A 19,834-nucleotide genomic window follows, 5' to 3' on the forward strand; every position below is an offset into this window, starting at 1 on the left:
ATTATAACTATTTTCACAACATTTTCTAACTTGAATGTAAATAACTTGCTTGTAGAGAGAGTAGGGCAGGAGAACAACATTAGAATATTTCCCTTCTTTTTATATTTAGGTTTTCAACACTATGTTAGTGCTTGAGACTCAAAGTGAAATTGATGAATCACTAGTTGTCTAATCAGCCCTTTTCCCCTATCCACATTAACTAACTATAGAAAGGAAACAAATAGCACATATTACAATAAATTATTAAAATCCAAATAATTTCAGTTTTAATAGCCTAAAGAAACACTTTTTAAAAAAATATAGTTTTATTACTATGGTAATATCACCTGAAGGCCAAACATGGATGTCATACATGGTGGCTCCTGACTGTGGCATCCTAAATAAAAGGCTCTGAGTGATTAAATTATGCTATTTAGTGCTGGTCTTTTTAACTGAAAAATGGTAATTTAATTTTGACACGGCCAAAATTGATTACTGTTATAACAAGTGATATCTTTATTTAAAAAAACAAAAAAACCCACTTGAAAACAAGAGCTGTGGCAGCCTTAAATTTCACTGGGAGCATTGCTGTTAACAGTGTAAAAGAATAGGTGGAATAACTAGTGCTAGGAGCCAATTTACTGCTTTTGAAATGTAGTTCGTTTTCTTGAGGGTTTTTTTTTTTTTTTTTTTAATGCTAAATTGGCAGCCTGAGGCATCATGCTCATAATTGGAATCTTGGGCTTTCGTTTATTCATCTCTTATATTTTCCCTCTCTTTTCCTTACTGGCTTCCTTCTTGTGAGACTAGAATGTGCAGTGGCAAAAGTGTCTGTTAAAGCTAACAAATTTATTTGAGCATAAGCTTTTGTAGGCTACAGCCAAATTTATCGGATGCATAGATTGGAACATACAGCAAGAAGATATCTATGCATTCAATATGTTCCAGTCTGTGCATCCGATGAAGTGGGCTGTAGCACACACAAGCTTAAGCTCAAATAAATTTGTTAGTCTCTAAAGTGCCACAAGTACTCCTGTTCTGTTTGTGGATACAGACTAACATGGCTGCTACTCTGAAATCTCTTAAAGCTGAAAGGGGAGGATTGAAATTTAGTGACAATCATGTATACTCTAGGGTGAGAGTTTTCATTTCTTAAGTGTTTCTTGTAGTGTAATAAATGTTACTTGTTCCTGCTCAGAAGAGCTTAAGTTGTAATATAAAACAAAACACACAGTAAGAGTTCAGGTAAGGAAAAGAAGTGGAGAAATCATTAGGGGAAAGAGGTAGGGAAGATTTGTATAAGAAGTGGGTTTGAAAGAGAGCCAGATAGAAGCATGATGAACAGAAGTGGGAGGATGTTCTAAACTGTAGACACAGCACAGAAGAAACATTTCTCATGCTCTGATGCTTTGTAAGACAAAGGCATTTAGGGTTAAGATGATTAGCTTGAGCATGATGATAACAGGAGATAAGAAGCCAGTAAAGGAAGGCAATGAGAGAATAAGTGGTTAAGGAAAATGGTTTTACCTGTAGTACTTTAGATAATCTGGACAGGGGAAGGTGAAAGGTATGGAAGCCCAAAAGATTATTACAGTAATCAAGGTAAAATGATAAAGGTGTGGATGTGACTTTAATACCAGGCTTAGAGGAGCAGTCGTATCTTCGTGATAGAGCAAGAACCAGTATAATATAGGACGAGTGAATATGTAGAGAAAGGAATAAAACTGACACACCTGTGAGTCTGGGGAATAAAAAGGAGCTATTTAAAAACAAACCTCAACCCCAACCCCCAAATTCGTAAAAATAAGAACTTAAGCACAAGATGAATTAACTCTGTATTTCAGGACATAGGGCTGGAAGGGATCTCCTGCTTTTGAGTCCAGTCCTCTGTGGTAACAGACAACTCCATATATCATTCGTTCATAAACGTACCAAGCTCCAGCTTAAAACTAAGTAGGTTGCTTGTCCCCACTATTCCTATTGTAAGGTTGTTCCAGAATCTCTCTCTTCTGATGGTTAGAAGTGTTCTAACTTCCAGCTTAAATTTATTCCTGGAGAGTTTATACCCATTTGTTCTTGTGCCAACTTGTCCTTGAGCTTAAATAGCTCTTCTTCCTACCTGATGTTTACCCCTCTGGTGTATTTATGGAGAACAGTCATATCCCCTCTCAGCCTTTTTTTGCTATTGGACGTGCTAGTGGTAAAATGAATGCTGTAATCCTTGGATGCACAATTTATTTTTAATCCGTGTCTAGTACCTAACATGGTAGAAGCTAACCTCATTACATAAAAAAAATTAAAAGCAGACAGTTTATATAAGCCACTGTTAAATTATACTTGCATGACCAGTACCACAAGTATCTCCAGTATGCCTTTGAAGGTCAAATGATAATACACAATCCAAATTAATAATCACAATGCATAGTAATTAACCAGAAACAAAACAGAATAAATGGGCTTTGCACCACGCCCTGAGACTTACCAGAACTTGGATTCTAGTGGACACTCAAAGGAACACATTGTAAAAGCAAAGCATTCAGCTAAGAGCCCTGTCACTAATCTTAGTTTTATCCTGGGATCTGATAGCAAGAGCAAGTGATTTCAACAACTGTAAACTGATCTCAAGTGAGGTAGTTATTTCGAAGATAAATGAGTGTATACTATTCAGGGCTGCATGCAGTGCATAGGGGATTATAAGAAAACGTCCTGTATCACAGGATATTTATATCAAATGCTAATCCAAGGCCCTTATGGGTGCATTATAGCTGAAAAGCTATTTTAGAGCTTGTCTGCACTTAAAACACCACTGGGGCACAGCTGCAGCCTTCAGTGTAGAAATACCTATGCCGATGGGAGGGCTTCTGTCAGTGTAGGTAATCTGTATCACCAAGAGCTAGTAACTAGGTTGACTGGAGAATTCTCTATCAACAGGAGGGGGTTGGGTTGGTTTAACTGCATTGTAGATTTTTCATACTCTGAATAATGTAGTTATACCGACCTAATTTCCTTGTGTAAATCAGGCCTTAATTCTAAAACAAAGTTTTAATGCTAATTTTAACTGTCCTCTTTTTACTCAGGTGAAGGCTCTATATCTTCCTCTCTGTGGAATACCCCAAGGTGCTGTTTGTAGCCCTGTTCTGTTCACCATATATTTTTACCATATGACTGTTGGCTGTGTGATATGTGTTAATCTTGGTGCATCTTTGGGGAAAAGCAGGTCTACACTACAGCGGGGATTAATGCTCTGAGATCGATCCACCAGCAGTCGATTTAGTGGGTCTAGTAAAGATTTGCCAAATCGACTGCAGATCCCTGTCCGGTTGACCCCTGTATTCTACCCCCGACAAGAAGAGTAAGGTAAGTTGAGGGGAGATTTTCTCCCGTCGACCCCGCCGCAGTGTAGACCCTGCGGTAACTCGACCTAAGGTACATCGTCTCCAGCTATGTTATTCACATAGCTGGAGTGGCGTAGCGTAGGTTGACTTACCGTGGTAGTGTAGACATAGCCTTAGGGAGCATGTGTTCCACGTTGTAGAAACTCCTATCACCACAACTAGCAGTAGTTGCACCTTTTCTCACCTTGAATCCATGGATTGAAGGGGCATGGAGAGAGACTCTAAAGTTCAGTGTTGAGGCATGTGGTATTAGGAAAAATACTTGTACATGTTCTGTGGCTAACTAGACAATAGTTTGGAAGTGAAAAGGATGGAAGTGCTATTAATAAATCCAATAAATTTCTCAATTTGCATCAGCTTTATTTTAGTGGTGTCTACTGTTGCCTTTATGCTTCAGGACTCATTAGCTTTTTAATGTAAAACTTTATAACTCAGCTATGCTGTTAGCTTTCTTTGAATACCAGACTTCACTCAGTGTAAAGTTTTAATCCAAGAATCAGTACTGCAATCCTTCTGTGCTCTCACCGCCCACAAGAGAAGCTTGTTCAGTTGATTTTTTTAAAATCTTTAAAGTGGTTTCACATGCTTTTACAATGTCTTCCATGTGCTTTTATTTAACACTTTTTATGATCTGTTGGTCTGGCTTGTGTAACCAGCTTTTGAAATATTTAAGAAGAAAATGAAGGTAAAGCATTGCTGGCGTCATCCCATTTCCCCTTGTTCTCATATGTGTGGGTTTTTTGTTTTGTTTTTTTTCTTTTGAAGCGCATGGCAAGCAGGGAGATCTCCAGGGTGAGCTATATACCATTTGTATCTTTTTTAAAATTTCTGTTTTATGTTTTGAGATTGCATTTGCCTTGTATCTACTTTTCTTAATATTTAGGAAGAGTCTTCTGTTAGAACTTTGGGAGCAGGGAGAAAAGTGGGTTGTCAGTTTCTCTTTTCTTAGTTTGGCATGTGGGCTGGGACACACTCTAAGAGGGTTTTTTATATGGAGAGAAAGTATCTTGGACAGGGGTTCTCAAACTGGGGCTCGGGACCCCTCAGGGTTTGCAAGGTCATTATGGGGGGAGGGGTCGTGAACTGTCAACCTCCACCCCAAACCCCACTTGCCACCAGCATTTATAATGGTGTTAAATTAAACACACTTTTAAATATATCTATTTGGAGGGGAGAGTCACACTCAGAGGCTTGTGATGTGAAAGTGGTTGCCAGTAAAAAAGTTTGAGACCCACTGATCTTGGAGAATGATCCATCCACTGTTGTTGTTTTTTTCCCCTCCCATTTGATTGCAGTGTGACTGGTGGGCAGTCAAGCATATCTGCAGGGTAGAGTTCAGCTGGTGAGTTTTACTACATACCAGGCCAGTGATAACCCTAAAACTGGTTTCGTTGGAGGTGGAGAAGGTGCACCAGCTTTGAGTTTTCAACTTAATCCTGCAAGGTTTTGAGCAGCTACTGGGATGTACTGAGCTTCTTAAATTCCAGTGGAGCTGAAAGTGCTCAGTGCTGTACTGAGCTGGTGGGCAGGTCTACACTACTGCAGGGATTGACGCTCTGAGATTGATCCACAGGCAGTCAATTTAGCAGGTCTAGTAAAGACTTGCCAAATCGACTGCAGATCGCTCTCCAGTTGACCCCTGTATTCTACCCTCGATGAGAAGAGTCAGGTAAGATGATGGGAGATTTTCTCCCATTGACCCCCGCAGTGTAGAACCTGCGGTAACTTGACCTAAGGTACGTCGACTCTAGCTACATTATTCACATAGCTGGAGTTGCATAGCATAGGTCGACTTACCGCGGTAGTGTAGACATAGCCTGTCTTTTGGCAAACACCGCTTTCATCCTCTTTATGGGATAAACAGAGGGAAGACTGTTCCATAGAAGCAGAAAGAAAAACATAGGGGAAAAATACCTTAGATGGAAAACTATTAAAAGAGCGAAGAGCCAGTCTGTACTGTCAGGATGTTACTTCTTAAAGCAAGATCAAAGTACACATCTGCAGCAGTTTTATTTTCAATATACTATTCTAATGTATTAACACCTCAATGATATTAATAAACTATTGGGGGTTCAGTTCTGCACATTGTTTTAGTGTAGTTCTGTTAAGTGAACTGAAGGTTTGTCATGTTTATAAATGGGCTATTTTGTTTTAAAGGAGTAGAAGACAAAGAACAAACATTAGTACGAAAGCTTAGCACTTCAGATGCTACGTCTGAAAAGGTAAGAGTGTTCTGGCTGAAATCATCTTATATTTTGTGGCATGATCTTCTGGTTCTTTTTTTCTCTGTTGTAAAGTCAAGCCACACTTTAGGAATAGGTAGCATAAATCCTCAAAGACCATGATGAAATCTGGAGTGGGATTTTAAGCTTGCCTCTGTAGAAATCTAATTGCGCATTCAAGTCTTTTTGTGTGAAAAATGACTTTTGTGAACTTAACTAATGACAAGCTGAATGACTTTTCAATTGTGCTCTCCCCTCTTTTTCTCCCTCCCATCCTCAAAGAAGCTACTGGATGAGGAGGAAGAGATGTCTGAATTGCAGCTTAGACTTCTTGCACTTCAGTCTGCCAGTAAGAAATGGCAGCAGAAAGAACAGCAGGTGATGAAGGAAAGCAAGGAAAAACTAACAAAGACTAAAACTGTTCAGCAAAAAGTCAAAGCCAGTACAAAACCACATTCAACCAAAAAAACCAGCACTACAGGTAATATGCTTATCATTATTAAAATGATTAGCAGTAGTCATCCATCTAAAATGTAATCTGCTATGTAAGGCTCATACTAATACCAAATCTTCACCACCACGTTGCACTCACTAATACCTTTCATTCTCAAAACTTTTAGGGTTTCTGCAAAATGTAACCTTTGGGGACTTGTGTTGGATATGTATATGTATGGAGATTTTTAAAGAAATGAGGTGCAATTACCTGTATATATTTTTATTTAAAGCTAAGCAAGCTTTGAGGAAACAGCAAACAAAGGCATGGAAAAAAATGCAGCAGCAAAAGGAACAAGAAAGACGTCAAAAAGAAGAGGAGCAGAGGAAACAGGAGGAGGAGGAGGAGAGAAGAAAAAGAGAAGAGGAAATCCGAAAAATCCGGGACCTTTCAAATCAAGAAGAGCAGTACAACCGGTTCATGAAGCTTGTTGGGGGAAAGAGGAGATCAAGAAGCAAGGTAGTGATTTGTATTCAGGTGTTATATTTGAGATTCTTGATTGATGCATACTTTCTTTTTCAAACTCTCAGAGAAACAGAATAGTTTAGTGGTTACAACATAGAATTTGGAGCCAGAAGTTTGTGTTTTAATCCCAGATCTGACTGTTTTTGGTCATGTCTTAATCTCTCTACATAGATTTATCCACTTGAAAATTAGTAATCAGTAATTGTTGTTCTCATGAGAGTGCTGTGAGCATAAAATGCATGAAAGATGTTAAACACTCTCTGTAAAGAAGTATAAACCAATTAGTACTCAGTCCTGTTCTAGGAGGTGTAAAGCCAGATTACTGCTTTTTACTAGGTTTTGCAGTGATTCTGGAAATTAAGTTCAGTGGAGTAGCACTCTCCAAAAGTGCTGATTTTAAGACAAATCATGTTATACTGCAGAAGAGAACCAACAATATATATATTGCCTATCAAGAAACAAAGTCTATTCACTGGCAAAAAGTGCCATTAATTTAGAGTTAGGATTGCTTAGTTTTGCTTTTCTAGAATGTGGAGTATCACTGAACTTAAATTTGAAAATCAGGAAATAGTTATTTTTTGCACCCAACCTTAATTCTGTCCTCCTGGAGCTGGCAATAGGCACTGGCACCAAATCAAACTTGACCCTGTCACTAACAGAATTTGTATGGCCATGTCCCCAAACCAATTCTTTAGCCTCATTCCTTTCATTTAGGTGTAGCTGCACTGCCCCAAGTAATAGTTGCAGCAAGCTGCCAGTTTTCTCTCTATTAGGAGAGGTGCAGCTGCAACTAGAGGAATGAGGGATCCCTGTGTTTTGGGCTTGTTATATAGAAGGTCCCATTAGTCGCAATGGCCAGTCCCGGTTTTATAATGTAACAATGTTTGAAAGAGTTCCTGAAAGAACTTTAGAGTTTGAGGGCCGCTAGAATAGCTACTGTTGTCCAACAGTCCACTAAGTCTCAAGAATATAGAGGCATAGTAGTATTTCATCCCATTTTAACACACTTTTGCATATTCTTAGTGCTCACCAGCACTCCTATCTGCATTGGCATTCACACACCATGCATCCTCTGTGCCTTCTGTCCTACACTGTTGCTCTGGGAGTTCTAGCACTGAGGCATGCCAACAGGCTGCACTAGGTGGGCTCATTTTGGAGTAACCAAAAGTGATGTCCCACAGGGAATCCTTAAGACAGTGATAAACGGCTATCAACATCTGTCAAGTCTTTGGGGGCTTGCCTGGAATAGGCAAAGTGGTCAAGAATAGTAAGTCAGGCTTAGATAGTTAGTGTTTGGCTAAGCCCATTCTATCCTCAGCCTTTATCCTAGTCAAGATAAGGCTTGGGAGTTCCCCCTATGCTGTCCTTGTTCATTTCTCCCCTGCTGTCCTCTATGTGCTCAGGAAGGGTATAGTTATATGATCTTTAACTGGGACAGGTTAACATATTGCTCATGGGGGCAGAGATAAGATTTGGAGGGAGGGGGATGGGAAACAACCTTAACTCTGCATTTCCTTGTTTTCAGAAATTCAAGTTTAGCTCTTCCTTCCATGTTCTGTGAGACAAGGCAGTGCTAGACAACTTTAGTTAATAAAGGTTTTGGCACTGAATTTCCCTTGTTTGAGGAAATGATGGTAAAGAGGGGGCATGACTGAGGGGGCACCTCTGATGGGAGCCATGGGTGGACTTCCTAAATACATCGCACTGCTGCTCAGCTACTAGCTTTGCTTTCCTTCTTGCTCCTTCATGCCATTCGTAGGGCTATATCTGAGGAACCTCTTGAGCAAATGATTCCAAATTGGTGCCACAGAGTACCCCATGTTGTGGTATACCACTGTTCATGACAACCTCCTTTATGTACGTGGATTTTAGAGTACTTTGAAAAGTGGGCTTTTAAACACAAGAGCTCTGTTTGAGCAGACCTATGACCAGACCAGTCACTGCTGTTTCTCCTTAATGCTGCTAGCACTTGAAGCAGAACATCCAAAAACAAGCCCTTGGGCACAAGCAGAAAGTAGTCTGAAATTTATCTCTGAAGTCTACCAAAAGCAGCACTTGAACTCAGTTTTTGTGTGGAGAAAAAGAGGGGTGTGTGCTCAGGTTCAAGATAGTTCCTGTAAGCAAGCAAGTGATTGTTGTAGGCTGAGCTCCTCTGCATAGTTGGTCAAATGAGGCATCAGGTGTACCAGTCTCGTGCATATGCAAATCACTTTCTCTCATGTGCCTGTCACAGTTCTTTTTTTGTGAGAGTTTTGTCTCTGGAACCCTTTGGCTGAATGACCCAGAATTTACACAACTAACTCTCTGGCTCTGTGGCTTAGCAATTTTCAAGACAAATTCAGTATGCACGTGGATTTTTTTAGAAGGTTGAAAGCTTTGTTCAACCTTTTACTCTAAAGTTGCTGAGTGCTCTTCCATAATAACTATGTATTAAGTTTTCTTAGTCATTACTTGGCTATTTTGAAAAAAGAGATTTGCTTTTCAGCAGAAACTTTAGTAATTACTGTGATGTCTTGGCAGGAGCAATAGAGTTCTGAAATAGGAATTAATTATAACACCATTTCTTTCAGAAACGCTTTATTCAGGCTTGCCCAAACTTTTAACGCTGGCTAATTGTCAGGAGCTTGATTGTCTGTTATAAGTTTATTTTGGGTTTGATAATTGGATGTGTTTGCTTGTGTAATCTCTTGTAGAAACTGCTGTTATATTCAGAGAAAACAGCATTCCAAACCTCTAGCTAACCTCAATCTCTTCTCTACATAGAGAAGAAAGTTGTAGTTTGACTTCTTAAGCCACAGTTGACCCCCATTTTTGCCGCCTCCTTCCTTTGCTGGGTAGAACTTAATTGAAAAAATGAGCAAGGGGACAGATGGTGGCAATGTTAAAACAACTTAAAAAATGCAAATGCTGTAAGACATGCTAAATTAAAGCACTTTTTTTGTATGCTTAGTCTTCAGATACCGACGTGAGACGGTCTTTAGATAAGCAATCTACTGAGAGCGGAGGAGGGATTTATCAATATGACAACTATGATGAAGTTGCCATGGATACAGACAGTGAAACTAACTCACCAGGTAAGATTAACTTTCAATTTCTGAAATGGTTGAAAAGTATAATGATGAAAAATGGTTGGAATATTACTTCAGTGATAAGAAATATGAAACGGACAATCTCCATCTCAGAAGGGCAGTGTTCGTTTTGTGGACTGAAGTTGAATGGGTAATAATCGAGGCTAAGGTTTTTTGTCACAGATATTTTTAGTAAAAAGCACGGACAGGTCACAGGCAATAATGAGAAATTAATGGAAATCCATGACCTGTTCCTGACTTTTACTAAAAATCTCCATAACAAAATGGGGAGCCTGGGCATCTGCTGGTGGGCTGGGAGCTCCAGGAGCCTCCATCACCTGTGAGGGCTTGGAACTCCAGGGTCCCCCTCCTTTGGTGGCTCAGAGCTGCAGAGATTGTGTCCTCCTCCCCTCCACCCCCGCCCCTGAGCAGCCAAGATTTTCCCCACCACCACCTGGGGCAGTCAGGAGCTGTGTGTGTGTGTGCTGGGGGAGGCGGGCTCCTGCCTGGGGCATCTGGGGTACCCCACAGCTCCCTGCCTCCACGGGTGGCAGGCAACCCTGCAGTTTCCAGCCGTGGCTGGCTGAAGTCATTGAGGTCTTTGGAAGTCATGGATTCCCTGACTAAATCACAGCCTTTGTAATAATGTCCTGCGTGTTTGAGAACAATGTCATTTAAGAGGAACTAATTCTGTCCTGTTTTAAAGCTGATTCTTTTGTATTCCCTAGGGATCCTCTAAAGTGCTTCAGGCTTACACTTAGCCAAATATGACTAGAAACATCAAACTTGTTTATAAATTCATATGGAATCATGTAGAAATGGGGCTCCCCAAAGCATGATGTGAAAAAGACTGTTGACTGTTTCTAGAAGCCCACCCTACACCTAATTTTCTCACAAATTAAATGAAACTATGTTTCAGAAAATATAGTCAAATTTAGAAACGTTACCAATATTTCAATAACCTTTAGTCTTTCCTAGCTGTGTTTATTCCTTTTATTCCATTGTTCTTCATCTTCTGATTTTATTTTCTTATTTTCCATATTTTTTTTTTCCTTCTCAGCAGACTTCCTTGCCCTCTGGCCTCTGTTCCCAAACTTTCTCACTAGCTGCCTCTTAATTTTTTTGCTGCCTGGTTTTCAGAAGAACCATAGAAGAATACTGTTTCCAGGCATGCAAATTATGTGACTCCTTCCTATGGAAGGGTGAGGCCTCTGAGGCTCTGGATCTACATGTCCGAGTATTCAATATTCCTTGAGTTTCTTCCCTATCTGGTGCTGAAGCCTTCATGCGTGTTGCATCTCCTTACTGCTGGTTGCAAGATCAGTTGGAATCTCTGTCCTGGGGCATGTAGTTTCAGAAAGCATGCATTTGTGAGTTAAATCAAACTGAACAGCAAAGATGGGTTTCACTTAGAGTAATGTTGTCTTTGAATATCTGAATACAAATTATAAAGTTAATACCCTGTTCCTACTTTTTTTTTTTTTTTTTTTTTAATTAAGTAGTTCTGTGTGTCTCGTTGTTCGAGTATATACTCCTCTTTTGATCTGGTCTCACCTACCAAAGTTGAGAGGTAAATTAGCATCTTGCCTGTTTCCTCACTTTGCTTTATGGCCATGATTTCAAATGCGATTCAGTATTCTTAGTGGGTTTATTAAAGCATAACATGACTTAGTCATGTTTGGTAACTAGCAACAATAACTTACCATTCTTATTTCTTACATTTAAATGTGTCTCTCTTCATTGCAGCTTCTTCTCCAGTGCAGCCTCCTTTCTTTGAGTGTCCAGTGGAATATTTTCCTCCTCCAGCACCACCAGTTTCCTTGCCTCTGCCACCCCAGGTTACAATAAATAATTTTAATTCATTTATTTGTCTTTTTTTTAATTTTTCAGTTTTAATATATATTTTAGTTCTGTGCCTTTAAAGAAACACTGTCTTGGACCCTACATTTTATGTTGCATTAAAATATGTTAGAATTTCCTAAGAAGTTTGCATGAAGTAGTTCTTCCCAGGCCCTTCTGTGGTACCATTGTGCCTCTGTATCTTTAGGCTGATCTATTGTTCCCCCTCTTGTGTTGGGGTGACTATACAGAAGACCTTCCTTTCCAGACATCAACAAAACCAGGCCATTCTTTCAGTCTTTTTTGGGCTCAGCTGTCTTTCCACCTTCTTTGCTGCTGGAGTTCTAATCAGTTTCTTCTCCTCTTGCATCACCACTTCCAGGTGTGTAGCTGAAGGGTAGGGCAACCCAATCCCCACTTCCCTCTTGGGCTCTGGTCCCCCGGCCCTATATACAAAATGTCTGTCCTCTCTAGCCTCAATACCCCCCACCTAGGGACTAACACCTATTTTGGCTGTGTTGTAGGCCCCTTATCCACCCAGTACCAGTCTCAATTAGACTCTGGTTGCCTTCTCACCTAGGAATTTGCCAGCAGCCTGCTATTCTCTATCTCCCTCTTCCCACTGAACACCTTGGAGCTTTCATATCATTCTTTGTGCCTAGTTGGTGTTCCTTCTTGGGATTAAGAACTCTGAATTCCTGACCTTCAAGGGCATTGTAATAAAGCTTAAGGGACAAACCCTAAAAAGGCCACTGTTTTAGCACTTATTCTTGTCATTACCTACCTCCTTTTTTGTAAATAAGAGTGATTTAACTCCAGCCTTTGATGTCGGCACTGTCTAAATCACTGCTATTTGAATTGTAATATCAAACCATGACTTAATCAGTTTAGTTCATGTCCTTTGTGTCTTTGGAATAATTTAGCAATGAAAAGTTTAGTTAATTCTATTTGGTTTTCAAATTTCTGTTTTTCTTTTTGTAATGCATCTCAGACCGTGCAGCCGTTGAGCCAACTTTATGTGGATGACATTTCTTGTGTTACTCTTGAGCCTCCTCCACCTCTCCCACCTCTTCCACCTGAGGAACCCGAACAGCCACCCAAACCTCCATTTGCAGATGAGGAAGAAGAAGAAGAAATGCTGCTACGAGAGGAGCTACTCAAGTCTCTAGCTAACAAACGAGCTTCCAAATCAGAGGTAGTCTTGTAGTTTGTGAATATAGCCTCTAGATGGCAATCTTGAGCTAACTTAAAGGTGACTTCCAAAGAGTGGAAAATATAGGACAGGTTTTTTTGCTGCTTTATGGCTGTATAAAACAATCCTGAATGAGTTTTTTAAATAAAATCTACTTGGTTTACATTACAAATTACAGGTCTTGTCCAACCTGTTTTTGCTGAAGGACCGGTGGGGTTATAACATTTCAAGGGACTAAAGTCTGAACAGTTGAAAGGGATTTTATTCACTGTTAAACTGTTTATTTGCTTAATACCTATTTAACAAACTATTGGAAGGAATTTCCTTTTGTTAAAGATTCAAACACTACCTACCCTGTCATTTGAGGGCTGAGAGAGCTCTTGCTTTAGTTTTCCAGCAAATATGAAATGGACAGGACTTGACATTTCTAGTATTTGAGGTAAAAAACAAACAACTTATCCCCACCCCTCCCCGTGTTTGTAATGAAAATTAAATTAAACTGCCTATATGATGTCATAAAAGAGGCCACAAACATTTCTTTTGCAGATCACCTGTAAACAAGAGCAGGACCATTCTTGCCTAATATACATTTTGGCGTCACTACACAAGTGGCGATAGGTATATAACTTGGATCAGAAAGTTGAAATATGTTCTGGTGGCATAGCATCTCTGTCATAAAAGTTTAGAGAGATGGCATAGGCACTAACATGCTAATATTTTTCAGTTGTTGTTTTTCACATATAGCTGTACACCTTTTGAAACACGTTTGATATAGTATACTGTTTCCCCTCTCTCCCCTCCTGTTCCCCCCTCTCCCCTTCTTTTTATTTCCTTATGTAGGAAACATCAAGTAATAGTGGCCCGCCTTCACCTCCAGTTCCAAATAATTCCCAGTCTGTGCCAAGAAGCAATCTATCAGCAGTCAGTATTAATACTGTATCCCAGCCTCGGGTACAGAACACAAAGTTTGTTAGAGTACCACGACCTCCACGAGCAGTAATCACAGTAAGGAAATAACTTGAATTTTCTTTTAATAAGACCATCTTATGAACTAGTCTTAACTCATATGGTAAGTTAGAAGTAAAGGATCTTCTTTGTGTTAGAGCAGAGATTAGGAACCTGTGGCATGTTGGACCATTGTCTTTCCCTTCCTTGCAATGAAATATTTAATTCTCTTGTACATCTAAGAATTTATGGCTTCTCTGAGCTGGGAGAAGATGCAGTGGCCCTTCTTAAATAACCTTTTAAAATTAGCTAAAGTTTTTCCCATTTTAGGTTGGGGTCGGGGGGAAGAGAATCTTGAGAAGATAAGATGCACGAAGCAAGCAGCAAATGTAATTTCATACATTTTTATCAGTCTAGTGCAAAATGGTTTAGCTGTCATTTAAACATTGTTTAAATTGCCTTAGGTTACCTTTCACCAGGAATGTCAGACACTGAAGATTATTACCCTTTCCCACTTTTAGCATTCAGCGTCTTATAGATTCAAAGCACTGTATGAGCATTTGAGGCATGGTCACAGTTCAATGAGTTTGTGAGACTGTTTAAATACAGTCCAGTTATTTGGTTTGATATTATCTTACACAAAGTTGAAGATGAGGGGAGATTTTACAGGTAGAAGATGCTCGGAGATAGAAAATTTAAAAAACAAAACAGTGAAACCAGCATTTTTAAGATGGAGGGGAATTAATGAGGTATAAGATTATTAGCACTAAGTGGTCAGGGTAGTTCTGTTCTGACAGTTGACTTATCTGAAATTTGATTATCAGAGTCCATGCTAAATATATGGTGGTTTTTTAATCCTGTTTTAATGGCTCTGAGACGTGGGTTCAGATCAAGTCAGCTTCTGATTTGTGGTGTCCATCATCTCTCTGAAGCACTGTTGAAGTGTTTCACTGCCTCCATATTGTTTTGTAAGGAGAAGGGAGCTGACTACACTGATATCATTTTGGTTAGAATTTATCAGAGCTTCTCAGTCTTCTGATGTAACCTCTCGTGTGCATCACTCTCATTGTTAGCTGTATTTACTTTAAAAAAACTTATGATATCCCACTCTTTCTGATATCTTTAGAGGGGACAAGGTCATATTTCCCCCATCTTCTGGCAAACGTTCTTTCCATCTCCTTAACCCTCGGTGTCAGCTGCCTACTTCTAACCTAATTTCAAACAATACAAGAGTAATTTGAGATACAAAGGACTCCTGGCCTTTGTGGCACATTATACTTGTGTTAATCAGTTGGCAGTTGCATGTGTTCTGTAAACTGTTCTTTTGGTAATTTTTTTATTTAAATCTCGTCTGAATCACTTCATCAACTGTTAGAGGATTTTGAAAGAGTTCTTTGTCCTATTGTCTTAAATCTGACCCAGGGGAAATTCAATTCAACTGTTATGTTACAGAAACACAAAGAAAAATTGTACTAGTTAATTGGAGATGGATTGCAATATTTAGCCTTTTTAATTGCAAGATCACTTTTATCAGCTGTGATGATGGGCAGTTTTTAAAGGGCTGAGCAAGTCCTGATAAGTTTTTCTGTATACTCCTAGTTAATGATTATTAGCTTAGTTATTTTTTACATTAATTAAAAAATGATGGATGATATGTTTGTATATGATTAGCCTTGCTCATTTTTAACAACTTTTCATTTTGCATAGCCATTCTAATCAAGTGTTTTTGAGTTTTGAATCAGCATAGTGATAGAAAAGTCACTCAATTTTCAGGCTTGTTAAAAGCCATTACTTATTGTGAATGCGGTAGCTTAATGTCTAGAACAGGAATATTTTCCTGTGTGTGTTAAAGGAGGTGTGGCCAGACTAAGGCCTCATCTACTCTTAAAACTTACACTGACATAGCTATGTCAGTCAGAGTGTAGGGAAAAAAATACATACCAATGCGACATAACTGTGCTGACAAAAACCTCAGTGTAACTGGAGCTATGATGACGAAGAATAGATAATGTCATTCAGGGAGGTGATGGTCCTAAATCAGCAGAAAAACTCCTTCTGTTGGCATACACTATGGCTACAATGGAAGGCTATGCCTGCATGGCATCTCCCAGTATATATGGGATAGATGCTCTGTAGTGTAGACACAGCTGTAGATACCTGCAGCAGATCACTTGCATAGCTGCTTCTCTCCCCTCTACCCACAATCACTGTCAATTCTCATCACTCTGTTAGGGCCAACTTGTGTGGTGGTTTGTTTGTTTGTTTGTTTGTTTGTTTGTTTATTTTTAAATTTTGACTTGCGGTATTCAGGATTTTTTTTTATTCTTTGAGTTCCTGAAATTGAGACTGTTTTCTTTTTAAAAAGTAAGCTTCTAGCCCTCATGGTTGCAGAGAAAAGCTTGAAAATGTGTAGTGTGTTCCCTGAAGGTTCAGAACACAGAAGACTATTACAAGAAACTAAACATTTGATTTAAAAATAATAATCTAAATCATGATTTTTTTGTGTGTGTGTGTGTGCCTGACTCATGGTTTTTGAACGCTTGCGGTTGGCAATGCTGCACTATGTGCTGGAACAATGTGTACATGATCCTAACATAACTGCTGGGAGTGGTGGTGAGGGGAGAAGACAAACTGCTAATTTGTTTCAGGCTCCTGCAGCCCTGGAAAGCTACATAAGATCACACTCCTCCCTATGCATGTTTCCACTTGCACTGAGAAGAATAGTAGAATGAAAGTGACAAAGGGTATGGCTACACTTGCAAGTGCACAGCGCTGCGGTGGCAGCCCTTTGAAGTGTGAGTGTGGTCGCAGCGCCAGCGCTGGGAGAGAGCTCTCCCAGCGCTGCACGTACTCTACCTCCCTGTGGGGATTAGCTTACAGCGCTGCGGCACTGTTTACACTGGCGCTTTACAGCGCTGTATCTTGCTGCGCTCAAGGGGGTGGGTTTTTCACACCCCTGAGCGAGAAAGTTGCAGCGCTGTAAAACGCCAGTGTAGCCAAGGCCAAAGTTACTGTCTTTTGCGCAGCTGCTCAAATTCGTGTTATTGCAGAAGTGGTATATGTAGGAAAGTGAAGTAATACAGGCTTCTTCTTTGAGATTTGTAAAATATTGAAGGGACACTGCTCTGAGGTAGAGGGTAAACATTACTCTGTAGCTGTCTAGTCTTGACTGACATTTGATCATGCCTGTGTTAGGAGGAAGGGAGAGAATCCACTGGAGAGTGGAGGGTGAAGTTGCCTTTAACTGTACATGCGAAAGTCTATAATTATTTGATCCACTCAGTCTTGAGTACCTTGTCTGAGTATGTGGGACTGGGACTAGAAAGATCACTGCATAGTGCTAGCACAGACTTCCTTTGTAGCTTGCTGTTTTCTTTGCCTCCATTCTCTATCTGTAAAATTAAGATACTTTTCACTTCACATAACTGTTGTGAGAATTAATCCTTTAAATACTCAGGCACTTGGAAGGGGCTCTCACTAGAAGGGCTCCCATTACCAGAACTTGCAAGTGCCTCGGTATTTAAAAGACTTATTCTCACAGCAGTTATGTGAAGTGGAAAGTATCTTAATTTTACAGATATATAATGCGTGTGTGTGTGTGTGTGTATGTATGTATGTATGTATATATGCACATACATACATACTAGAACTGATCCAGAATATAATTGGAGCAGGGTTAAGTGTTCACATAAAACCTACGCTATAATGCATCTGGTTTTACTTCTTTTGCTAGTAGGTATAAAAATAAATACTTTCTCTGCAGCTTCCCAAGCATAAGTCAGTAGTGGTGACACTGAACGATTCAGATGATAGCGAATCTGATGGAGAGCCATCTAATTCGACGAATAGTGTATTTGGAGGACTAGAATCCATGATCAAAGAAGCAAGAAGAACTGCAGAGGTAAATGATATGTCTGTCTATAAAACTTAATTTTAGCACTTTTTAACCTCAAAATTCACAGCAAACCTTTCAAGCAAGGGCAATGAGATAGTCATGTGTCAAAAACAGAAGAATATTGAGTGATTTCTATGATACTGTGCCTGGGCTAGTAATTGTTCATTGTGTTGCAAGAATGATGTAAACTCCTTTTTGTTTTAGTTAAAAATAACCTCAGGATAAAACTTGAAGGTGTACTAAAATGCTTAATTGAAAAATAAAACCCAAACACAGAATTCTAGGTTGTGGAAGGTAAGAAAGGGGGCTGCTAATTGAGTATATTTGGCTTTAAAAACCTTTTACCCACTGTGTAATCTGTTAATGACTACATCTTAAAGCTTTAAACATAAAGAAAAAATGTAATTGCCCCTTAAATATAATATGGCTTCTGCAAACATTTGCATTTAATTTAGTGTGTGGGGAGGTGTAATATTGGCATATTTTGATTAAGCTCTCTTTATATAACAGGCCTCAAAACCCAAAGCACCTCCAAAATCAGAAAAAGAAAATGATCCTATGAGAACCCCAGAGGCCTTACCAGAAGATAAGAAGATTGAATATCGACTCTTAAAAGAAGAAATTGCCAGGTGCGTTGGAGTTTCAGTGTATAACAGTACAGCTTTGAAGAACCTATATTTTGTTTTTAAGCCATACCAGTACCCAGTCCTTTTAATTTTGAGAAAAAGATAAGATCAGTAGAATTAATGTGAAGTGCTTCCTTAGATTGTAAAAATAAATTGGCTTTTTTTAGATTCTTTTTAGTAAGATTATTCAGTATGTGAACTGCTTGGAAACAATTCCAACTTCAAAAATCTACCTCTTACTTGAAATAGAGCCATATTACTTTCCATAAAGTGCTGCTACTAATTTGTGTTCTGGGAGTATATGCAGTCAGAAGACATAATGTGTAGCTATTTGCAATTTCTGGATATTCCATGTGTTTTGTTTTTTAATATGTCTGTTTTAGTCGAGAGAAGCAGCGCTTAATTAAATCTGATCCATTGAAGAACAATTCATCTCCTGCAAACTCTGATGGTGAAGTTGATGGGGTTGGTAGAATAGCAATAGTTACAAAACAAGTTACAGAAGCAGAAGCAAAACTTAAGAAGCACAAGTAAGTTCTTCAGTATGATGTAAACTACACTGAACTTGTTTAGGGGGAAGGAAAGGTTAAAATGTTCATGAATGTGTAACTTCAATACAATAGGGCTGGATTATCCACTGCTTTGCACCTTATGTTGACACTTATTGCTTTACAAAATGAGTGTGATTTTGTAATGCCACCATCAGGGTACCCTACTGCCCTCTTTCGTTCTCTCCCATCACTGTCATTTGAAACTTCGGTTGTAGGCCCCCAACTGAATTGCTCTGGATTTAGAGTCAAGTTGTAGTATAAGTACTATTTTTCTCTTCCCTGCCCTTCCTGCCAGGTCTAAGTACAGCTCTTATTGAATCAGCAGCTTCTTGTCTTTAGGCAACCTCTGTTGGTCAAGTCTGCATCTTCTTGCCCTCTGCTAAAGTATACACCTGCCTGAGAAGAGGGCTAGACTGTGGAAACTGGAGCAGAATTTTTGGCGCCCTTAAACATCTAAAATTACCAACAAAATATTTTTAAGATTTGCCATTTTCTCATCTGATTACCATATTTAAAATGATGTCATTGATGGACTAAATCTGCCTATTCAGTGTATCTGTCCTAGGTTACCCAGCTGTAATGCACATGCTTGCCTGTTTCATGGGAGGTTATATACTTAATGTCTGCAGAATAGTTTGAGTTAATTTAATGAAAGGTGCTATGAAAGTGTTTGGTTGGCTGATGCAACAGGTTAAGAAGTTTGGGGTTCAAAGTGGTAGTCTGTAATTCTGTGCCATCTTGGTCTTTGGAAAAATGTGATTTATTAAACCAACTTTTTAATTTTTAGACTTTTGTTAATGAAGGATGAATCTGTTTTGAAACATCTCCTGCAGCAAGAAGCGAAGAAGAGAGAATCGGTACGAATTGCTGAAAATAAGATTGCTAAACTTGCTGAGCAACTGCAAGCAACTGAAAAGATTCTGGATGTTAATAGGGTGTTTTTGAAGAAGCTTCAGGAACAAGTAGGTTTGAACTGTCAGGAAAAAGAAATTGTTCAATTTGTTTTCTATCACTATATGAACGTTCATATTTTTGGAGTTGTGTAAATTCAGTTCGGAAGTACGTGGCTTTATTTGTACTGTGCAATGTATTAAATCACTTAGCTGTGTCTAAATTTTCTCAAATCAAACTTTTTATTGGTAGAAAGTGCATGTTTTCTTGAAG

General features: G+C 39.2%; 1 protein-coding gene across 1 annotated transcript in view; it reads left to right on the plus strand.

Moving 5' to 3' along the window:
* Positions 1-19,834, plus strand: part of ZFC3H1 (zinc finger C3H1-type containing) — a 61,767-nt gene that overhangs the window by 8,847 nt on the left and 33,086 nt on the right. Inside the window, 11 exon segments of the mRNA XM_030548732.1 lie at positions 5,532-5,596; positions 5,879-6,077; positions 6,322-6,548; positions 9,505-9,628; positions 11,369-11,460; positions 12,453-12,656; positions 13,494-13,658; positions 17,362-17,499; positions 18,004-18,122; positions 18,503-18,649; positions 19,458-19,632. Of these exon segments, the coding sequence (XP_030404592.1) occupies positions 5,532-5,596; positions 5,879-6,077; positions 6,322-6,548; positions 9,505-9,628; positions 11,369-11,460; positions 12,453-12,656; positions 13,494-13,658; positions 17,362-17,499; positions 18,004-18,122; positions 18,503-18,649; positions 19,458-19,632 (1,655 nt within the window).

This window comes from Gopherus evgoodei, chromosome 1 (assembly GCF_007399415.2).
Source record: "Gopherus evgoodei ecotype Sinaloan lineage chromosome 1, rGopEvg1_v1.p, whole genome shotgun sequence".
Taxonomy (NCBI): Eukaryota; Metazoa; Chordata; order Testudines; family Testudinidae; genus Gopherus; species Gopherus evgoodei.